At 37.7% G+C, this 20,831-nt stretch overlaps 1 protein-coding gene across 4 annotated transcripts; it reads left to right on the forward strand.

The window, feature by feature from the left end:
* Window positions 1-53: 53 nt before the first annotated feature.
* LOC141899483 (band 3 anion transport protein-like) lies at window positions 54-18,878 on the forward strand. Of its 4 annotated transcripts, XM_074785844.1 has the most exons (25): window positions 54-145; window positions 1,934-2,003; window positions 2,978-3,128; window positions 4,913-5,112; window positions 5,407-6,061; window positions 6,530-6,674; window positions 7,023-7,222; window positions 7,534-7,673; window positions 7,997-8,177; window positions 8,754-8,889; window positions 9,980-10,072; window positions 10,641-10,899; window positions 11,143-11,478; window positions 11,628-11,829; window positions 11,924-11,944; window positions 13,111-13,329; window positions 13,511-13,659; window positions 13,860-14,054; window positions 14,354-14,665; window positions 14,749-14,838; window positions 15,231-15,397; window positions 15,489-15,742; window positions 15,964-16,133; window positions 16,224-16,397; window positions 16,768-18,878. In XM_074785844.1, the coding sequence occupies exons 2-25, from the start codon at window positions 1,968-1,970 to the stop codon at window positions 16,843-16,845; spliced, it is 4,563 nt and encodes a 1,520-aa protein (XP_074641945.1). In that variant the 5' UTR covers window positions 54-145; window positions 1,934-1,967; the 3' UTR covers window positions 16,846-18,878. The 4 variants fall into 4 exon arrangements, with proteins under 4 accessions (XP_074641945.1, XP_074641937.1, XP_074641950.1 ...); XM_074785836.1 differs by lacking the exons at window positions 54-145; window positions 1,934-2,003 and having other exon boundaries at window positions 2,939-3,128; XM_074785849.1 differs by lacking the exons at window positions 54-145; window positions 1,934-2,003; window positions 11,924-11,944 and having other exon boundaries at window positions 2,939-3,128.
* The last annotated feature ends 1,953 nt before the right edge of the window (window positions 18,879-20,831 follow it).

Here is a 20,831-nt window from a genome sequence, read left to right on the forward strand (position 1 = left end):
ATTTTCAGACATGTGACTATAAGACGGCGGATGATTGGTTGATTGATAAGAGTGTGGTAAACATTAATGGCGCTGTTGCAACTCAGGATTGTTTAGCGCGATGTATGTTGTATGTTTTGATGTATTGAACTGGTGTTTATAGCGTGTAAGTCTCTATGAGTTTTACTCGTATTTATAGTTCTGAATCTCCTCATTCTAAAAATACCCATAAATTAACTGCAAAACTGTTGTTAATACTAGAAATAAGCGATTAAAGTTGGCACGTGCTGTGGGCGTTGTTTTGACAACTCTCCGCCGCCGCCACTCTGCCGTTCGATGGAGAAGCGGATAATCTAATCCTGCTCCGCTGAATCGTGTCTGGTTTTAAATTTATGCAAGTCATCTCGTCTTGTAAATAGTTTTTAAGTCGAAATGAATCTGTCTCGTGTTTGATTCAGTTTTAAGAATAGTCATGAGTTCTGAATCGACGATGATGATATTGAAAACACCACGTCAGTCACATGACTGTTTACTTTCGATTTTTGACCTACATTTTTAAGCTGACATGTAAGTCAACTAAGGTTGAGCATCAGTTCTTATGTCATCTTTCCCGCTTACTACATCCTCCTCACTCAACAGGTTAAATAACAAACCTGATGTCATAGCCTAAATAGCATGTCCGAATAAATCCAGTCCAGACAGATCCAGACAGCGCGGTCGGTAGGCCGCCGTATTTCGCAAATACCATTGGCCGGACTTCATCAGTGCCAAAAATTCAAAGCTTTTCTTCACAGGCATTTTCAACTGAATCCTCAAGTTTGAAAAGCTGGTAGGCCTAGTTTTCATAATACATCAAATATTTCCTGCACCGCTTCATGAGTCTCTGTCTTGAAATGACATCTCATCGGGAACCATATTTGCGCCTTTTTCGAGATGAAATGTTATTATGCAAAATGACTTCTATGAAAGGTTCTCATCAGCCTCTAACTAACTGCAGAGATAGGTGGGGGAGGTTGGGATGAGATAAAGATTATATAATGATATAAGGGTCATCCTCCCCCAGCAGGGATTCGAACCTGATGGCATCGAGATTGCCACGGCACGAAACCCTGCCATAATCGACCGTGTGCGCAGATACATGCGCAGTTCAGATGATGTGATTTTTAGCCAATCAGAAATCCCGTTTTATTTTAGCCCAGGTTTTCCCATTTATAGTTCTTCCTTGAAATTTGCCTCAACGATTATACAACAAGCAATCTGATTGGTGCCGCCAGTTTTCGTTCGGAAAGCTGCGCATGTACCTGCGCACCCGGTCTACTGTGGCAGGGGTTCGTGCCGTGGCTGAGTGTAGCGATGCCATCAGGTTCGAGTCCCTGCAGAGGGAGGATGTATAAGTGTTAGCCTATAGGTTTCTATGCATTGGGACATGTTTCATTTCACGGAATAATTTTCAGAATTATTTGATAATTGTTTGTGTGACTAATCTATTTATACTGGTATTTACTGTGACGTATACAAAGCACGTTTCATTCTGGTGATTATTATTATTCCGTTCCAGTTAATGAACATAACGACCTCGAGTGCATGCGCTGGTTATCAATAACTAGAAGTCTAGTACTGACCTTTATCGCAAGTTCTCGGCAAAAATCAGGGCATTATTTCTTAATAAGACGTTGATTGAATAAAACGTTTGAATGTAGGGCTTATTAGGATATTTGTTACAGTCGGTCGGTCGGTCAGGAGCTGTTAGCATTTCATATTAGTTAAGGTAAAGGTTAAGTCTAGTTTCTAGTCAAGAGGCGGAACCTACAACTGTAAGAACGTCTGGTATTCAGACTGTTAGTTGGCAAAGATCCTGCTTTAGATAGCTGGAACAATATTGGGAATTTCAATATCCTACAATGAGAGAAAGGGAGAAAGAATGACTTAATGTTTTTGAATAATTTATTTTCAGAAATGATAATTTATTGAATACTGTATTGAACACAATGGATGATATCCCGATATCAGAAGAAAAACTCCTTGTAAGTATATGATGTACAGGCGCAATTATTAGTGTTTTCTATGCGCTCGATAAGAGGAGTTGCATTCATTATTTATCGCTGCTGCTGCTGCCGCTGCCGATCCCCCAAAAAGTATTTGAAGTTACTGTAAGCTTATTTGTGGGTGCTATCTGTCACATTAACTCACCACTTGTAATCAGCATAGGTCAAATATTGATATTAACTTCATATTTTGAGGTAGGCCTAGTAAATATTTTATGGGTGGGGGTGGCTGATTTTCAGAGAGGTGAATGTTTAAGTGAAAGGGGGTTGGTATTTCTCTCTTGTGAAGATTGAACAAACCGAAAAATGTAGGGCATATTGAGGTTGATTCATGCGCAGTATCGGTCTTAACAAAAAATTAAGAGATGCATCATAGAAATGTTTGCTATCCCCGGAGATATAACATGTATTTTATATGGAAACACAGCTGGTCAGAGCACCAGGTGTCTGACATAGTAAATCTATATTCCCTCACGGTTTATTATTTATTCTCTAAATCGGTTTTTAATCTGTATGTCTCTCATCAGGGTTTAGAAATATCGACTGTAGATCAGAAGATCAGCAAAGCGAAAGTTTGCTATTTGCTGTGTATCATTAGACTCTATAATTAATAGCTGAAACGCATTGATAAAATATACATGTTCTATCTCAATCCTGTAGGGCCTAGTTGAAATTTTTAATTTGAAATTCATTTGAATGTAGAAACATCCTGTATATTTGCTATCGGGTATTTTGTTTAATAAGCTGGATATTGGCAGTTTGTCAAACTGTGCTAGGATATGACTGGTTTTAATAGTCAAGTTATGATCCGAAAACAGGTCACATATGTTATGATAGCCTTTATAAAGAATCGTCCTATGTCACATGATTAAAACTCATAGATTTGTGGTGTTTAATTCCATGCAAATTTCATCATGAATCAAAAAATGATCGATGAGTTTTTTCTGTTGCAGGAACTCGAGGAGAAAAGAAAGATGGATCGCGAGTCTTCGTTCAATGAAATGGAGAAGATTTTTACGCCTGTTCGTAAGTTTGATTTAACGTACGGTGGTTTAGAGCAGGCGGACGATTCCAGACGTCAATACGATGAACGTGATTACAGCAGTAAGTTCTCAATATCAGCGACGTGTGAACAACAAACAATTTACTTTTTAAAAGATTATATAAAATCTCACGATAAAGACGAAAAATGAGCCCAAAATGTTTCCTAGGCTAAGACTTCATTCAACGTTTCAACTTAGGCCTGATTGATAGCCTTTTATTTGAATACTTCAGTCCAACATGATTACGAAATATATGTACACTAGTTACTGGTATAAGATGTGATACAAACTGGGGGGTAATAAACAACATTAAAGCAGTTGCAACCTTAATTAAGAATACGAGTAGAGCAAACAATGGGTACTTATATAATACAATAGTGGATATAAGTTTAAAAATCAGTTAGAAAGTAAAAAAATATGAAAGTTCTACAAAGAAGTGTGATTGTTTGATGTGTCAACATGTCACTAGTCACGTGCTGAGCGCTATATTCATCTGATCTACCCGAGTACTCATGATCTATTATGAACTACTTGTCAATGATTTAATGGTTCTTATAGATCAAAAGACCAGAAATACGGCTTTGGTGTTAGAGGCTTAACAATTCTTAAAATAAACCGCAGTACAACTCGCTTTTCTAAATATAATCCGTGTACTGTTAAACTTGATTTTCTAAACCATCTGTTATAGAAAACGAACAAGGAGAATGTTAAAGGATAGTCGAGTATCGCAATCATGTCTATTTCTATTATATGTTCGTTTGGGTTTTCCTTGCAATCTTCCTGTTAGTTCTATTGATTTAACCTCCTACGCCGAATAAACTCTTCTGTTCTACGTGAAAAAAAAACTGATTGATAAGTAGTTCATGCCTATTAAAACATAGGCCTACAACAAATAAGGCCTCTAAACTATGATAAATTTCACCGATCTGAATAAGAAGTCATGATTCATCTTGAGTGAAAAGAATCCAATTTACTCTTCTATTGATCAGCTAGTGATCGGAATAAGTATAAGATGAACTATAGTAGACTTGGCTCGCCTCGGATCTCTCGGGAGCGGTAGATTTTTGTATAGACAGTCGATGCAAAGATAAGTCGTCAGATTTAAAAATAATTTTTGTCGTATGGGCCTCGGGATAATCTGAGAAAATGGGTTCCATTGGTCGGTACAATCTGGGGCACGCAATAATCCAAACGCCTTAGCAGTTTGTCTAGTCTCTCTCTCTCTCTCTCTCTCTCTCTCTCTCCTCTCTCTCTCTCTCTCTCTCTCTCTCTCTCTCTCTCTCTCTCTCTCTCTCTCTCTCTCTCTCCCTCTCCCTCTCCCTCTCCCTCTCCCTCTCCCTCTCCCTCTCCCTCTCCCTCTCCCTCTCCCTCTCCCTCTCCCTTCCCTCTCCCTCTCCCTCTCCCTCTCCCTCTCCCTCTCCCTCTCCCTCTCCCTCTCCCTCTCCTCCCTCTCCCTCTCCTCTCCCTCTCCCTCTCCCTCTCCCTCTCCCTCTCCCTCTCCCTCTCCCTCTCCCTCTCCCTCTCCCTCTCCCTCTCCCTCTCCCTCTCCTCTCCCTCTCCCTCTCCCTCTCCTCTCCCTCTCCCTCTCCTCTCCCTCTCCCTCTCCCTCTCCCTCTCCCTCTCCCTCTCCTCCCTCTCCCTCTCCCTCTCCCTCTCCCTCTCCTCTCCCTCTCCCTCTCCCTCTCCCTCTCCCTCTCCCTCTCCCTCTCCCTCTCCCTCTCCCTCTCCCTCTCCCTCTCCCTCTCCCTCTCCCTCTCCCTCTCCCTCTCCCTCTCCCTCTCCTCTCTCTCTCTCTCTCTCTCTCTCTGTCGGTGATTAATGAATGAATGGTGTAAATGTTTTCAGCTCACAGAAGACACGAATTCCCACACGTTCATCACCCGCTGAAATCATTACATAAAAAGAAAAAGAAGAGAAAAGAGCATAAAATGAAGAGAAAAAAGAAGAAGAAGCACGAGATCAAGTTCACTCCGGTGCTTCCTGGTGTCGAGGAGAAGAATGAAGAGAATGATGAAGATGATGACGATGAATACGATTATTCATTCGTTAGTATTTTAAATTCTGCGTTAAGTTCGTCGAATTCTATTTTAAACCAGAATCAAAATCAGTTCATTAGATAGTTATGAACTTCGGAATCCAGTAATTATATCAGACGAGCGCGAAAAAACGCTATCCAATCAAACTCTTAAAAAATCCCTGTGATGACTGAAGCAACGCGACGACTTTGTTTGACTGAATTCTCGGTTTTCATTGATGATGATTGATTAACTTGATCAATTTTGAAAAAAAGTTCATCAGATTTTTCGCTGGTTTATATTTGTTATCGAATTGTTTTTCAGGAATCAGATGAATCATCAGTCGGCACGGTTGAAGATGATATTCCTCCTATATTAAACGTAGAATCGACTCCTACGATGTCGACTCGTTTGAAGGTTCTAGATGAAGGTCACGGGTCGGCTGGAAGTAGCGTACCGATAATCAGTGAATTAGACACTAAACGAAGCGGTGCCGCCGCCGCCGCCGGTATTTCTCAATTACCGAAAAGACCGCTCGAAGTCGGAGAAAGTCCTTCGCGTCCGCCGAGACCCGCGAAAACTAAAGTCACCGTGACTCCGACGCCGGAGGACGGGTTAGATCTATCGGAGGAGCAGCGAATGTTGATGCACGGAGCGAGTTTAGACGACACGTCTCCGACTCGCAGTCGGTCGTTCGCTCGCGTCACTCAGCGAGACGAGGAACCTCAACAATTACAGTTCCTCAATCGTAAAATGAGCGAGGGTCTGCCGACGGTGAAATCGAGCGAATCGATGAAATCGAATCCCGATCACAGCGTCGCGGCGCAGGTGTTTCAGTGTCAGGCGTGGGACGAACCGGAGATCAGTAAAATGTTCGACGACACTGATGAGAATTCACCGCTTGTTTCGCGTCCGTTGTCGTTTGTACAGGATTCAGAACCAGAGACCGATAATAACGGAAAAGTTACGTTTCATCTCGGTGAGTTTATAACATACTCCCGCAGTACCGCAAAAAACACGTCAATTTCAGTATAATATTTCACAGTTTGGAAATATTTGGGAATTTGATAAATTTTTCCTTTAATTTGGGAAATTAATTTTACATTTCATCATGTAACAGACGTGACTTATTTGAGAGTAACTTCTATTCTTTATAAGAGCTCATTCTAAGATATCTAAATACTGTCAAAAATTGGAATAATTTCTAGTTCATTTACGATTAAACTGCTATTTTTGATGTGAACTCGCCCTCATTAGAATTATAAGTATCGGGTAGTCTAGTCTGAAAGTGGTTTAGAATAACAGTGAATTTTGATTATCAGCTGACCTCATGACCAGTGATCATGTTTCATTCGTTTGAAGTGACACCGATTGATGATTAGATTAGGAATCAGTAATGAGCTGTTTGATCAGTGCTGTATAATGATGATATCGTTATCGTTATTAGGTGGTGATGAAGAATCTGCTACTGATAATGAATCGGTGATTCCGGTAATACAAGTCGAATATCAACAACAACAACAACAGCAGCAGCAGAAGCAGCAAACCCCCGAGAAAGAATCGACACCAGAGATTTCATCGGCTTCTGAGCTGTAAGTTTACATAAATATTCCTATTTTTGGTCCCCACAATACCGGCTGATCATGAATAATTTTGTGGTTTGGAAATATTTGGGAATGTGATAGATCTCCTCTAATCGGTAAAGGATCCGGTATTTGTAATATTTTTCATTTCCTGTAGCATTTTTTCAAGGGTGACTTTCTTCAGTGAATCACTTTATCAACCGTTCACATTCAAATATTGACATTCAATCTACTGGTATAAGTTTCAGCTTTGGAAAATTTGATAAATCACTCATGAAAAACTGGGGAATTTTGAATTCATGTAACTGTGTAAACTGAACTTGTGAAGATCTGATTGAATTTATTTTGTGATTACAGTACGGACAGCGAGGGTAAACACAAACACAAGCGCAAAAAACACAAAAGTAAATATCGATATCACGAACATTTCAACGTTGAAGACTTACTGGAACGTCAGAGATCTGGAAGCGAAGTTTTCGATACGACTTTAAAACGAGTTCCTACTGAACCCGATGAAGCTGCGTTATTAAATCTTTCTGTATTAGATGATTTAAAGAGTAAGTGATTCTCATCTGTGACGATACAGTTTTGTATTGATGTAGATCTCATGTATCGGGTTACGTGATAATAGGTACTACAGATACTGCTGCATATATTAATGATTCAATGTTTGATGTGGTTTAACTGAAAGATGCTAAGGGGAATTGATTAAATTACATAACAAGCAGAATACCAAGCGCTTCTCAGCAGTTTCTCAGAATTGAATTTGACAGGAGATTGATCAAAAACGTCTGCTAGACTTTACTCATATGAGTATATGTTTGAATGCTTGACATGTAGGATTATCTCTGCTCTTGTATTTAAACAGGTCACAGATTTGAAGATGTTCGTGGTATTCGTAGGCATAAGATCAGACACAGCGCGATGGCATCTATTGTTTCTATCGGTAAAATGAGTAGGAAAGGTTCGCTGACTCCCGGTAAACATTTCGATCACAGTCCTCACGAGGTCAGTTACTAGAATCATCAGAGTTTATAGAATTCAGGGATTAGATTGATATGAAATATTTCAGAAAAATCATCAAGATTTATCAATGATTCAGGGAAAGGCGACAATTTTGTGAAATTTAATTTCAAATCTGTCCAGATTTTGATCACTAACGGTTTAGGTTATTCTACCTTGAGGTGGAATTCTGTGAAAGCGTAAAAAAAGCCAATTGTGGGGATGTGAAAATTCCTTTGTTTTTCAATCTGATCCCTGAGAATTCATCCACTGATATGTGTTTTAAATCACACATGTGATATTCATGTATAATCTTTTATTTTGATTAGATATTTGTTGAATTGGACGAGTTGAAACTCGGTCCGAGACAGGAATGGGAGTGGAAGGAGAAAGCTCGTTGGATTAAATTTGAGGAAGATGTTGAAGAGGGTGCTGAAAGATGGGGTAAACCTCACGTAGCGTCACTTTCATTTCACAGTCTTCTCGATTTACGCAGATGTATTGAACAAGGTGAGTATTCATACAATGGCACCTCCTCATTATATCGAATTATCAGTTCTGGCTGATTTTCAGAACCATGGATTAAGGGTGGGCCATTCCCATTAATGGTGGGCCATTCCTCTAGAACCTTTTGTTGGGGTTCACTTCTTTAATTTGTTGTAAAGAGGTTAAACAGAGCGTATATCTCATCCTCCCTCTGCAGGGACTCGAACCTGATGGCATCGCTACACTCAGTCACGGCACGAACCTCTGCCATAGACGACCATGTGCGCAGTTACATGCGCACTATCCGAACGAAAACTGGCGGCACCAATCAGATTGCTCGTTGTATAATCGTTGAGGCAAATTTCAAGGAAGAACTATAAATGGGAAAACCCGGGCTAAAATAAAACAGGATTTCTGATTGGCTAAAAATCACATCATCTGAATTGCGCATGTATCTGCGCACACGGTCGATTATGGCAGGGTTTCGTGCCTTGGCAATCTCGATGCCATCAGGTTCGAATCCCTGCCGGGGGAGGATGGTATATCTAAGATTATCTGATAACGTTTTGAGCGTTTAAATGTTTTATTATGAATTTTAAGGTGCTGTAATGTTAGATTTAGAAGGTTCGGATCTATCGACAATAACTCACAAGATCACGGAACAGCTGATAATCACTGATCAAATCACAGAGAATGAACGTAGTAGTGTGTTGAGAACATTATTACTCAAACACAGGTATTTATTCACTATCACACATACTGTACTTATTAATTCATATCTAAATTACGCTGATTATTGCTTGCGCTGTTTTACGGTTTTTAGCTGGTGCCCATATTTCACTAGACGACAGAGCAATAAATGTTTTAGTTTGTGAATATTTAATTTCCTTTATAAGCCGAATTGTTGAGGATCGTCCGTTGATAAAACGTGTTTCCACATTCGAGTAAGATTCCACTCGTTCTTCCACTTTTCCACGTTCTCTCGACATTGTGTGCGATTCATTAAAAGAATTTGTGTAAATGTGCCTCAGCCTGTAATTGTACTATAAATTGCAATTCAGACTCGATTGTTTTTAATTTATTATCTATGTAAAGTGGATCGTATATATTTGTATTTTTAAAATCAAATCTTACCGCTAATGAAAATAATATTTCATAATCAATGTCTCTCCTGTTTTCCCTCTCGACGTACTAACCCCTCAATTGCTGTAAGCAAATTGATGAAATTTCAGATGCTTCGGTGCTTAATGAATCCGATCGATGTTAATTGTATCAGAGACTCTTGAGTCTTTTGTACGGCAGGATGTCGGAATGATGCATGTTTTTGCTTATACAGCGGACTGCGCTCGTCACTCAGTCAATTGTTTGTCGCTTGACAAAATCACGACGGCCACTGGCCTGGAAACCTCGGGGAATCGGTTAAAATCTAGGAAAATATCTGGGAAAACTCGGAAACCTGGAAAGGGTATTTCGTTATTTACCACACATTTCTTTATCAATACATGATTCATAAGCAATGAACGAATTGCAACATTTAAAATCAAGAAATTCCTTGGATTTTCTCGGAATTTTGTGTGATACAATGGTCGGAAAAATCGGGGGTATTTGTAAATCCGTTGGTTAGTGGCGCCGCCCTGAAAATGTTATCCTATTCCAATTCACGATTCATCATCGCTGCGACTGGCGCGGAATTCACTCGCAGAAAATTGATCCAAGGCAATCGCAGTCTACTGTAGGTGAAATATTCACATTCATTTAAGCTGCAGTCCGATCTTGATTAGTTTAGTCACAGTACGTTTTATGTTATAATATATGTTTTTGTTTAGGCATGTTAAGGAGAGGAGTGTCATTCCTAGTTCATTGTCATCTCAAAACCTTCGCGGATTGGATCGAAAGGATAGTTCCACCAGTAGTTACAGGTGCTGCCCCCTAGTTAATTGCTCTATATATGATTAATGTGTAAAAAAACGTGGTTAAATAAATGATGGGTATCGGTATATTGGCATTGCGTCGTATACGCGCTGATTAAATTGATAATAAATTTCAGCTAGCTGAGAACCCTTTAACTTACTGATCATCCTTATCCCTTATCATTACATCCCACAATGATCGTACTTCACAGTTTTGAGATTTATCTAAATCAGCAACTGAAATGAAAGTTTATTCAGTCAAATTATTGAACGAATAAAGACCATTTCGTCTCTAAAAGATGAGTTTTAGCTAGATCCAGTTACACACAGTTCTGAGTTAGATTTGACTTCAGAGCTTAAACATTGAAAATGAACTGATCTAAACTCATAACTGTGGAACCGGGCTCGTAAATGAACATCAAACCTGTCAGAATGATTAACTTTGAAATATCATCATTTGTGGAATAATTCATTATTAGTGAGAATGCATTAGTTTATTGTTCCCTAGATGGATTATTAATTCATTTCATCGTACACCGACTTTGCGATTCTAATCGTATCTTCTGTTCGTTTTCAGACATTTAAATTTACCGGATGGAACTCACGGTTCGAGCACGGTTCCGTCTGGACTCGCGGCGACTGCCACGAATCGAGGGTCCAGTCCCTCATCCCTGTTTAACCCGATTACCGCGTTGAAGAAAAATCATTCGACGTCGATTCTGAAACACAGTTCCAGCGGAAACATGAAACCTACTCATCGTAGTCAACAGCGTAGAGCTTCAGACGTCACTTTCTCTAAACTTGATGGAACTCGTGTTGATATTGATAATAATACGGTTAGAGTTTTTACGCCTTGAAACTGTATCCCTTGTGTCCCTGACACTGAACCTTTTGTGTCTCTGAAACTGTATCCCTTGTGTCCCTGACACTGAACCTTTTGTGTCTCTGAAACTGTATCCCTTGTGTCCCTGTGACTGTTTGTCTTCTGTCCCTGAAACTTTCGACTAGGTCGCAGCACTGATTCCGTAATAGTTCGTTGTAAAGAGATAAATGATTGAAGTTGTGGTTTATGTTTGTAGGAAGAGGATATTGGTATCAATCTAACGCAGTCTCAGATCTCATTGAGCAGACGTCAGAGTATATTTCAACGCGCGTTACATCGAGCCGATCACGACCTCGAAATCATGAAGAAAATACCGAAAGGATCGGAAGCGACGACTGTGTTAGTCGGCGCTGTAGACTTTCTAAAAAAACCAGCGATGGCATTTGTTCGTTTGTCCGAAGGGCAGATGTTAGAGAACCTGACCGAGGTTCCTCTTCCCGTCCGATTTGTGTTTGTACTGTTAGGTCCTGAATCAGAGTCTATTGACTATCATGAGATCGGTCGCTCGATATCAACCCTTATGTCGAACAAGGTGCATTTTATGATTTGATATTGTCAATTGATATTTTTCAATAATTTTCTGATTTTAATCGATGTCTACTGGAATTTCGATTGATTTAATCTATTATTAGACATGTTTCCTGGTTTTTCATTGAATACAACGATGAATTCATATTTCAGGCATTCCATGACACGGCCTATAGAGCTGATGAACGTCAGGATCTACTGGACGCTATCAATGAATTCCTGGACGATTCCGTTGTGCTGCCCCCTGGCGACTGGGATCAGAAAACCTTGTTGCCGATTATGGACATGAAGAAGAAGCAGCAGAAACAAAAACAGCAGTTTATCCGACGTAGGAAAGGAGTTCAGTTGACTAAAGGTAACACAGATCGCGCTGAATATCGCTGAGATTTTCAAGGATCGCGGAATCCTACTTTATTCTGAGTTATTATATGGCATGATTTTGTTTTTAGATGCCAATCGTAAATCAGAGGGTAAGCTCTCGTAAACTCGTATATAGAAGCATGCTATTTTAAAACTAACATTCTTCTATAATATGTTTTCATTTCGTAGTTTTTAATTCATTTTTCGGAGTATTATTATTATTATTATTATTATTATTATTATTATTATTATTATTATTATCATTCGCCATAATTTTAATCAATCATGAGGTTTGGTTTGTATTCTCAGAACTTTGTAATAATTTCTGTAAAATTCTAAATCTCATCTGCCGGGTGGTTCAGTCAGGTCTCGCTGTCTGTCATACGTACGCTTTATTCAAGATTATTTGGGCTATAGTATTTAGTTTATAAATGATGTGTACGATAAATTGCTGATTCTAAAGAAATCTGTGTTAGATATTTGTGTAATGTATTCAAGATGTTAAAGATAGTCACTTCCCAGTGTATGTTTCCCTCCCCGATAGTATCAGTCACTGCAAACTCATTTCATCATCTCGGCTTCAACTAATACTTTTAACTTACAATTTACCGTTTCTGTTAAACTCATTCAGTTAATTGAGTTAACCCTTTCTTGACCGAGCTAAATTTTCCAATATAATTGGGGCCATATTTATGAATTTTTCATGGCCCCTTTTCTTCAATCATTAAATCATCAATTTCTTCGAAGAAATTACAACGTTTGACTGAAATACCATACTGTTAATTCTAGTTAGTATTGAGAGGTATGGACTTAAACTGCACACGACAATTTAGTGCGATACAGTCACTCCGTTTACATCAGTACTGATGATTTTCTATATACAGCAGGAAAGGGTTAATGTTGTATAAGACGTTCCGCTAATGTTTTTATATCGTGTCTAAAAGATATTAAGTTTTTTTGTGTGTGAAAAATTCACAGTTCATTATCAATACATCTGGTTAATAATACAGTAAAAACCTCATCTAATTCTGGCTAAGTGTTACCTGCAAAATTTGAGGTCAACCGAGTAAGGATCAGAAAAATAACAGTTTATTTCATTTTTGTCAAAAGTCCCAGTTCAACATGATATCGTTAGGCAGGGTTGACTGTAATATAATCGATATCTTATACAGGGTGACACTAACACAGTAATTATGATGAAGATGATAATCTGAATATTGATAAAATCAGTCGGTGGCAAAATTCGTAATAAACAGATTTCTATTTGATCGTATAGATGATGTCGATCAACTCGTGAAGAAGGAGGAGAAAACGTACGAGGATCCGCTGAGGCGAACTGGTCGTATATTCGGTGGTTTAATCAATGAAGTGAAGAGGAGATACCCGGTTTATCTCAGTGATATTAAAGATGGGATCAATGTGCAATGTTTTGCTGCATTTATATTTATATATTTCGCAGCGTTGTCTCCGGCGATCACGTTCGGTGGTTTGCTCGGTAAGGTTTCTCTTTATTCATTCGGAGATATATTTCAGCGGCCGGTTTCATAGTCGCGGTGATCTTAAATCATAAGACTGTTAGATTACCTATAGAACTAAGATGTTCTTAGACTGGTCTAAGGAACTTGTCCAAGCTCGATTAAGTGATTATTTTCTAAAGTATTTATTATTTTTAACAGGAGAAAAGACTGATAACTGGATGGGTGTGTGTGAGATGTTGATTTGTACATCAATTTGTGGTATTATATTCTCATTACTGTCCGGTCAACCATTACTGATTATTGGTGCTACTGGGCCTGTGCTTGTGTTTGAGGAGGCACTTTTTAGTGTAAGTAATTTTTACAGGGTTCAGATTCCTGTCCGGATTGTGATCAGTAACTGTTTATGTTACTGTACATTGACTTGAAAAATCGTGTGAAACAATGTGAAAATTGCCGAGTTCATCAATCTAACCCTCCCTTGTATTTGCCAGCTTGCTGCTTACTTATTCACTGAATCCTAAGTAATAATTGCATTTGATAATTTCAGTTTTGTCGGAGTAATCAAATCGAGTTTTTACCGATGCGTAGTTGGGTTGGTTTATGGGTGGCGTTTATAACTGTAATAGTCGTAGCTCTGGAAGGCAGTTGTCTCGTAAGATTCATCACTAGGTTCACCGAGGAAGTGTTCGCATTTCTCATTTCGCTCATTTTCATCTACGAAGTCTTCAAGAAGATCTACGTGGTACGTGTATCTCTCATAGTTTCACATATATTACCAGCTGCAGTCCAAAAAGTGGTCTCAAATCTTAAAACTGGTCTCAACTGGTTAGATTGACTCCATCCAGAACTAAGATTGCCTTTGAAATCTTGGCCATAGCTCACTGTGCACCTGGCCAAAAATGATCTTAAATCTTAAGATTGGTATTAAAACCCGAGATATGCTTAGACTGGTTTTAAGCCTTGAGACTGCAGCAGTAGCTGGGTCACTTTCTATTTACCGGCAGATAGATACATTTCTCTAAACGCAATATTCATTTTCAGGTATTTATGGATCATCCGTTAATGGAATATTACCCCCCTCCCGATTGGATTCCAGTGCCGACCTCGAACCCCGTTGTGTCTTTCAATGGCTCCACCGGTGATCTCATTCATACATCCACTGATAACCCATCAGTAACTGATGTCTATGCAAACGCTACGCATCATCATAACGATACTAGTAAAACGTACACGAAGGCGAAAGTGCTCAATCAGCCCAACACGGCGCTCTTATCGGTCATTCTTACGTTCGGCACATTTTTTATCGCACATTTCATGAAGAATTTTCGAAATAGTCATTTTCTCGGACGAAACGTGAGTAAATCAATCGTTCGATGTTGATTCGTTTGTTTATTCCCGAGACTTTAATGTAAACTCTGTGTATTTATGTATTTCAGGCTCGTCGCGCGCTCGGTGATTTCGGTATTCTGATAGCAATAGTTATAATGACACTTGTTGATTATCTGATTAAAGATACTTACACTAAGGTAAAAATACAGACAGCTTTAAATACTATTTTCTGTCTTTAGTTCGTTAAACAGTTGACTAATCTTTAAAGCTTGAATTATATATTGCGTGTAATAAGATAAAATCCCACTTTTTACTGATTAAAAGAATTTAAAAACAAGAATTTATTTATTCAATCTAAAATATATAGAATACACGACGTTTCGATCTCACCCTAGAGATCATCTCAACTGGCGATGATCTCTGGAGTGAGATCGAAACGTCGTGTATTCTATATATTTTAGATTTAATAAATAAATTCTTGTTTTTAAATTCTTTTAATCTGTAAATAGTTGGTTTTTATCTTATTATCCGTTCACCACGTTTGAGTGTGGTTATCGTTCTAATATATTGCGTGTGTTATATATAACAGAAACTGGATATACCCGATGGTATGAAGCCGACTTTATCCACTGATCGAGGATGGTTTATAAACCCACTCGGTATGAAAGAGACTCTACCGGTTCATGTTGTATTTGCATCCATTATTCCTGCAGTTTTGATATTCATATTGATTTTCCTCGAAACGGAAATTTGTGGGTAAGTTTTTTCGATCGAAATGAATCGCGCTTGTTGAAAGTTCATACAAAGGTTGGAGGAATATCGATGATTATTTAAATGTTATTTTCAGCGTGATCGTGGAAAAACGAGGCCGTATTTTAAAGAAAGGAACTGGTTTCCACGTCGATATGTTATTGATCGGTTTGTCAGCTGCGGCAAGTGGTTTATTCGGGCTTCCATTCATGGCTGCTGCTTCAGTGCGTTCGATAACGCATCTATCATCGTTGAGTGTATTCAGTAGAACTCACGCGCCCGGTGAAAAACCTAAACTGATTGAAGTCAAAGAACAAAGAATGACGAGTTTATTCGTTCATATCCTCATAGGTATGTGTGTTAGAGAACACTGCACCCCTTCGGACTTAAACACCATTCTTCCAATTCATGAGCGTCGGGACTTGTGACATTTCTAATTGAACCAACACGGTCATTGGACATTGCATCAGCCCACTTTCTAAAACTGATCCTCAACCTTTTGCAATACATCAGTGAATATCTGGCAGATTGAATTAAAGTATGTAAATGTATTATGATTGATGTATTTGTAGGAGTTTCTGTGTTAATGGGTCCTGTATTAAGGGCTATCCCGATGGCAGTATTATTCGGTGTATTTCTATATATGGGTATAGCATCGTTGAACGGTATACAGTTTTATGATCGTCTCAAGTTATTGTTGATGCCCGTAAAACACCATCCAGACAGCGCTTACGCCAGACAGGTAACGCCATCTTTATTCCGTTCCGTTTCGGAAACTAGATGACATAATCTCGGTGATTGTTTTCGTAAAACGCTAGCATTTATTTTTCAGGTAAAAACGTGGAGAATGAATTTATACACATCGATACAGTTGATATTTCTGGCTATATTGTGGGCTGTTAAATCAACAGTTGCTGCACTTGGATTTCCGTTTGTGTTGATTCTGTTGGTGCCGATTCGTTTAATTGTATTGAATCGATGTTTCTCGGAGAAAGAACTCAATGCTGTAAGTTTCTTGTCGAATAACCGTTTATGAAACTCTTTTTGAGTCTTGTGTTGTAATTATATAGATTCCGAACTGGGAAAGAAAAATCAGTCGGAAAGAATGATCTCAAACGTTTTGATAATATCTCGTATGAAGATGACTAGTGGGATAAAGCCGTAAATGTTGAAAATAAATCATTAAAGTGTTATGCCCATTGTTCAACACGCTAGGGTGGAATTTTGTTAAATTTTTTATCTCCAGCACTTTTGGGTATTAATTAGTCAGAAATCAGTTTTGAGACTTATTTCCCCCTGAATTCTACAGTGTGTTGTATATTTCCTCAATTGTAATTAGAAATCCTAATAAATGTAGGACTGATTGAATTTTGTAGCTGGATGGAGTGGAAGAGGACAGCGTTGAACAGGAAGATGAACCTGATTTCTACGAGCAGGCTCACATGCCACAGTGAATACAACCTTTCATATCTGTAAAACGTTTACAGGAGACAATTCATCGGATTAAATGAAGCAGTTATTGATCATTTCAACCAGATATTTTGGGCATTACGGTACGCGTTGGAAGTATTACTTTTTTCTTGGAGCAGAAATTATTCAAACAAGGCTCAGAGCATTGGTTCAATAGAAGACTTTACCAGCCAGATTTTGTATATATTTATATTTTTATGTATGTGAGGATGTTTGGATGAGGAATGGGGCACACGGCATAAACAATGATGATTTGTGGTTTTAATTGTGAATGATGATGTTAATATTTCAGTGAAAAGACTATGGGTTTGTTGTGCTCATCATTTGCTTGATAAAACATTCTATGCATTTCATTAGAAAATTTAACTCTTTAGTCATTGAAGAATCGGAGAATAGCATTTAAGAATTGAACTGAAAACATTCTTGCCATGTGTGTATAATAAGGAAAATACGCCTGATTGGCGCCATTGGTCCCCGATATTAAAACACTTGATAAAGCTATTCATATGTAATGCTGGCTAATTTGCTTATAGCGCCCTCTATTAAGGCCGAGGATAAACGAGCCTGTTTAGTTGCTGTTGTGTATGTGTATATATATATATATATATATATGCATATACACATGTAGATTGCGTGTTTAGTTTATGTAATAGATTTTAAACTTATCAAATAAGACATTAAAACTTTGAAAAACAACTGTGCCATATTTCGATTGATAAAGATCAATGTTGATATCGATCAAGAGATTTTGTGTGAGTAATTCTGGTTGTTTCAATTAGTTCAGTTTACTTTAATCGACACATTTTCAGTCACTAAGATTTCGTTCATTTTCCTTATAATTTATGATATATATATATATATATAGGATAGTAAATCTGTGTGGCTTGATTCCCGCTCGCTGATTGGTGGTTTATATATATTCACCATACTCATCTGGTGCCAAACTTGTAACGTCTTTTTCACTGTAGTTAGAAAATCTCTGTGATAATTGTATAAGAAGAGTGATTATATCGAGGGGGGTGTATTACTATTATTAGGCTGGTTTTCATAAGTCATCTTTGTTATACCTGTTGAGAAACAACAAAAGGAATACGAATACATTATGCGTGAGACACATGACAATAAAAACCAGCTAAACTCACATCGCTGGATATGTATCTATCTAGTCTGTGCGGCATTTCTTCAGTTTTTGAACGTAATAACTCTCATTTTTAGTATCGAAATCTACTATTTTAAACGCTCGTATTTTTACCGTAGAATTATAGATATTCGAATCGGCTAGCTTCGTATGAAAAATGAATTATTATTAACTGCCTAATATTAGTTGAATGTATAATTAATCATAATGTCAAAATGACTGCTGTCATGTGCTTCAATTATCATTATTATTAAGTCTCCAGATGCTTGTTATGTAAATGCTAAATGATTTATTTTTTTCCGATGTAGAATATGTGTAAATTGTTGATCTTGTTGCCCCTTTGTACATATGTTTATATTATTATTATTACTCTTATTTTTGATATGAACGGTTCTTGAAACCGATAGTAATTGATGATCCTTTTATTACGAAGTTAGATGTTTTGATATTTGTACATAATGTAAGAGATAGACAGAGAAGTGACATTCCTAGCTGTTTAGATGTGTCATTATCGTGGAAATCAAGTGAAATCAACCTCCCATATTTCAATACATGTGTGTATTCAAAAGACTGGAATTAAAACAATAGAATTCGTATTCATCTTCCAGATACTGTGTATCTTTGAGGAGGATCAGTCAGTTCAGATCTGGATTAATTTTACAGATGTGACACATACAGCCTTTGCCACTTACTAAAAACTTACTGATATTCAGTATTTGTAACAGTATTTCTTTATTGTATAGACCAGAAATGTTTAGAGTATCTACTTAACAAGATATTGTAATTACCCTCAATTCAGCCATTTGTCAGTTAATATTTAGATAATGTATGATCTGAATTCAAAAACGAAGGCGAAATTAGCGTGAGCAGTACCTGGGTATGGTACCTTCTTTGTAATTGTAAAGAATTTATTTGATTTCTTGAAAATAAAAGAAAAAAAATATCCTTAAATGTTGAAGTCTTTTTGCTATTTGCTTTTGTTCTACAAGGATCGAGGATTGAATACCCTGCGATAACGGCAGAGCAGTCTGCTGTGCTTACCCTGCTGATACCACCCTCCAATGCTGGTTATTTAGAAAATAATTAATTACTTTTAGAAGAAAAGGCGCTGGGTAATAAAGCCTGACTACACCGTGAGGTGCTGCCACTGTGCTCATCATCGTTAGCGGGGTTGGATTGAACCTGTAAACTGAGTGATACTCAATAAAGGCTTCTTCAAATACTAATAAAACGAAAGAGAAAAGTAATTCCAATCAACCAATTTATTTATTACACGGCAGTGCATAAAAGGCGCTGGGTAATAATGCCCGACTACACCGTGAGGTGCTGCCACTGTGCTCATCATCGTTAGCGGGGTTGGATTGAAACTATCAACGATAACCTGCAAACTGAATGATACTCAATAAAGGCTTCTTCAAATACTAATAAAACGAAAGAGAAAAGTAATTCCAATCAACCAATTTATTTATTACACGGCAGTGCATTTGTTCTTTTATACACAGTTTGTAAAATCATTCTACAGTTGTAAGACTTCCATCACTTTTAACATTATAATATATAACGTTCAAAATTTGTGCGTTTTGCGGTCAACTTTAAATGTTTTAAAGAACATTCTTGCCTTCCAACTTTCCTACCTAAAACAAAACTGCTTGTTTGCAATATTGTTCAATCAAACTAATGCAGTACTGCCCTGCTTTACAACAGAAATGAGGGTTTACAAAAGATAGGCTACAACACTGCATTCATTCACCATAACAAAGTTACCTCGATGTATTTTTAATGTCACAGACTATTGAACCAGAAGCATGAAGTAATGATATGAACAGTTGTGTTTCTAGTCGGAAATACAGAAAATTGAGACATTTGGCCGAGAAAGCCTTATCTAAAATGCTTCAATGAGTTGAGCTGAAAGTAAGAGGAAAAACGAGTTTCGGCCTATAATAAACTAGAGACAGTTGATATTAAACGAATAATTACTATCACTGAAAACAGCTCAACTGTAAGATAGACTTAAACAAGGGTCCGTACAACATCAAATACAGCGCCCTCTATCGAGTGAAATAATAAACTCACTATATGCAGTGAGGTCTTATGCGTTTGGTAAATATTTCCATCATTTTGTAGTTTGAAAGTCTAAACTGTTTTTTTCATTCTCTGAATTGAAGCGGACTTTAGTCTCTCTCATATTAACAAATAATATTTCTATTATATGATTATGCTGAATGATCTATTTTGTTGTTCTCAATGATTGCAGTTATAGCACCACACCTATTGGTCTATTGAATGAACCCTAATTTATTCTATTTTGCTGCAACATTATCAGTTCACAAAAATACACTGTAAAGTTATTTATACCAAAAATATGAAATTACATGTATGTACCCCATCAATAAAACACATATTACAACTTCCATCATTTTAGCAATATAAAAATGTCAAAATGTGTTTTTACAATATTAATGTTTGCTGTACAGTAAATCTGAGGTGGAATGGTTAGTATATTGGACAACATCCTACTTAACCAATCCTTTGAGCTTATTTTGTGCATGGAGGCCCACACTTAGTGCAGACGAAGACTACTGGATAACAGTTAAATGTTTAGCCAATAATGTCAAATTGTATTTAAAAAAAACCCAACCAAGATGCTTTGTACTGACTGGAAACCCACCAATATCACCAGTTATAAAACCGGTCTACATTCAAAAGTCAGTCAGTCACAATTTGACCATGGCTAAAATTGTCGTATGAAACTGTACAAACAAGACTCAGCAGGGTAAAGGCTTTCTAGTGATGATTCCACTTTTAAAACACTTAATTACCAATGGGTATTTT

This window comes from Tubulanus polymorphus, chromosome 1 (genome assembly GCF_964204645.1).
Source record: "Tubulanus polymorphus chromosome 1, tnTubPoly1.2, whole genome shotgun sequence".
Taxonomy (NCBI): Eukaryota; Metazoa; Nemertea; class Palaeonemertea; order Tubulaniformes; family Tubulanidae; genus Tubulanus; species Tubulanus polymorphus.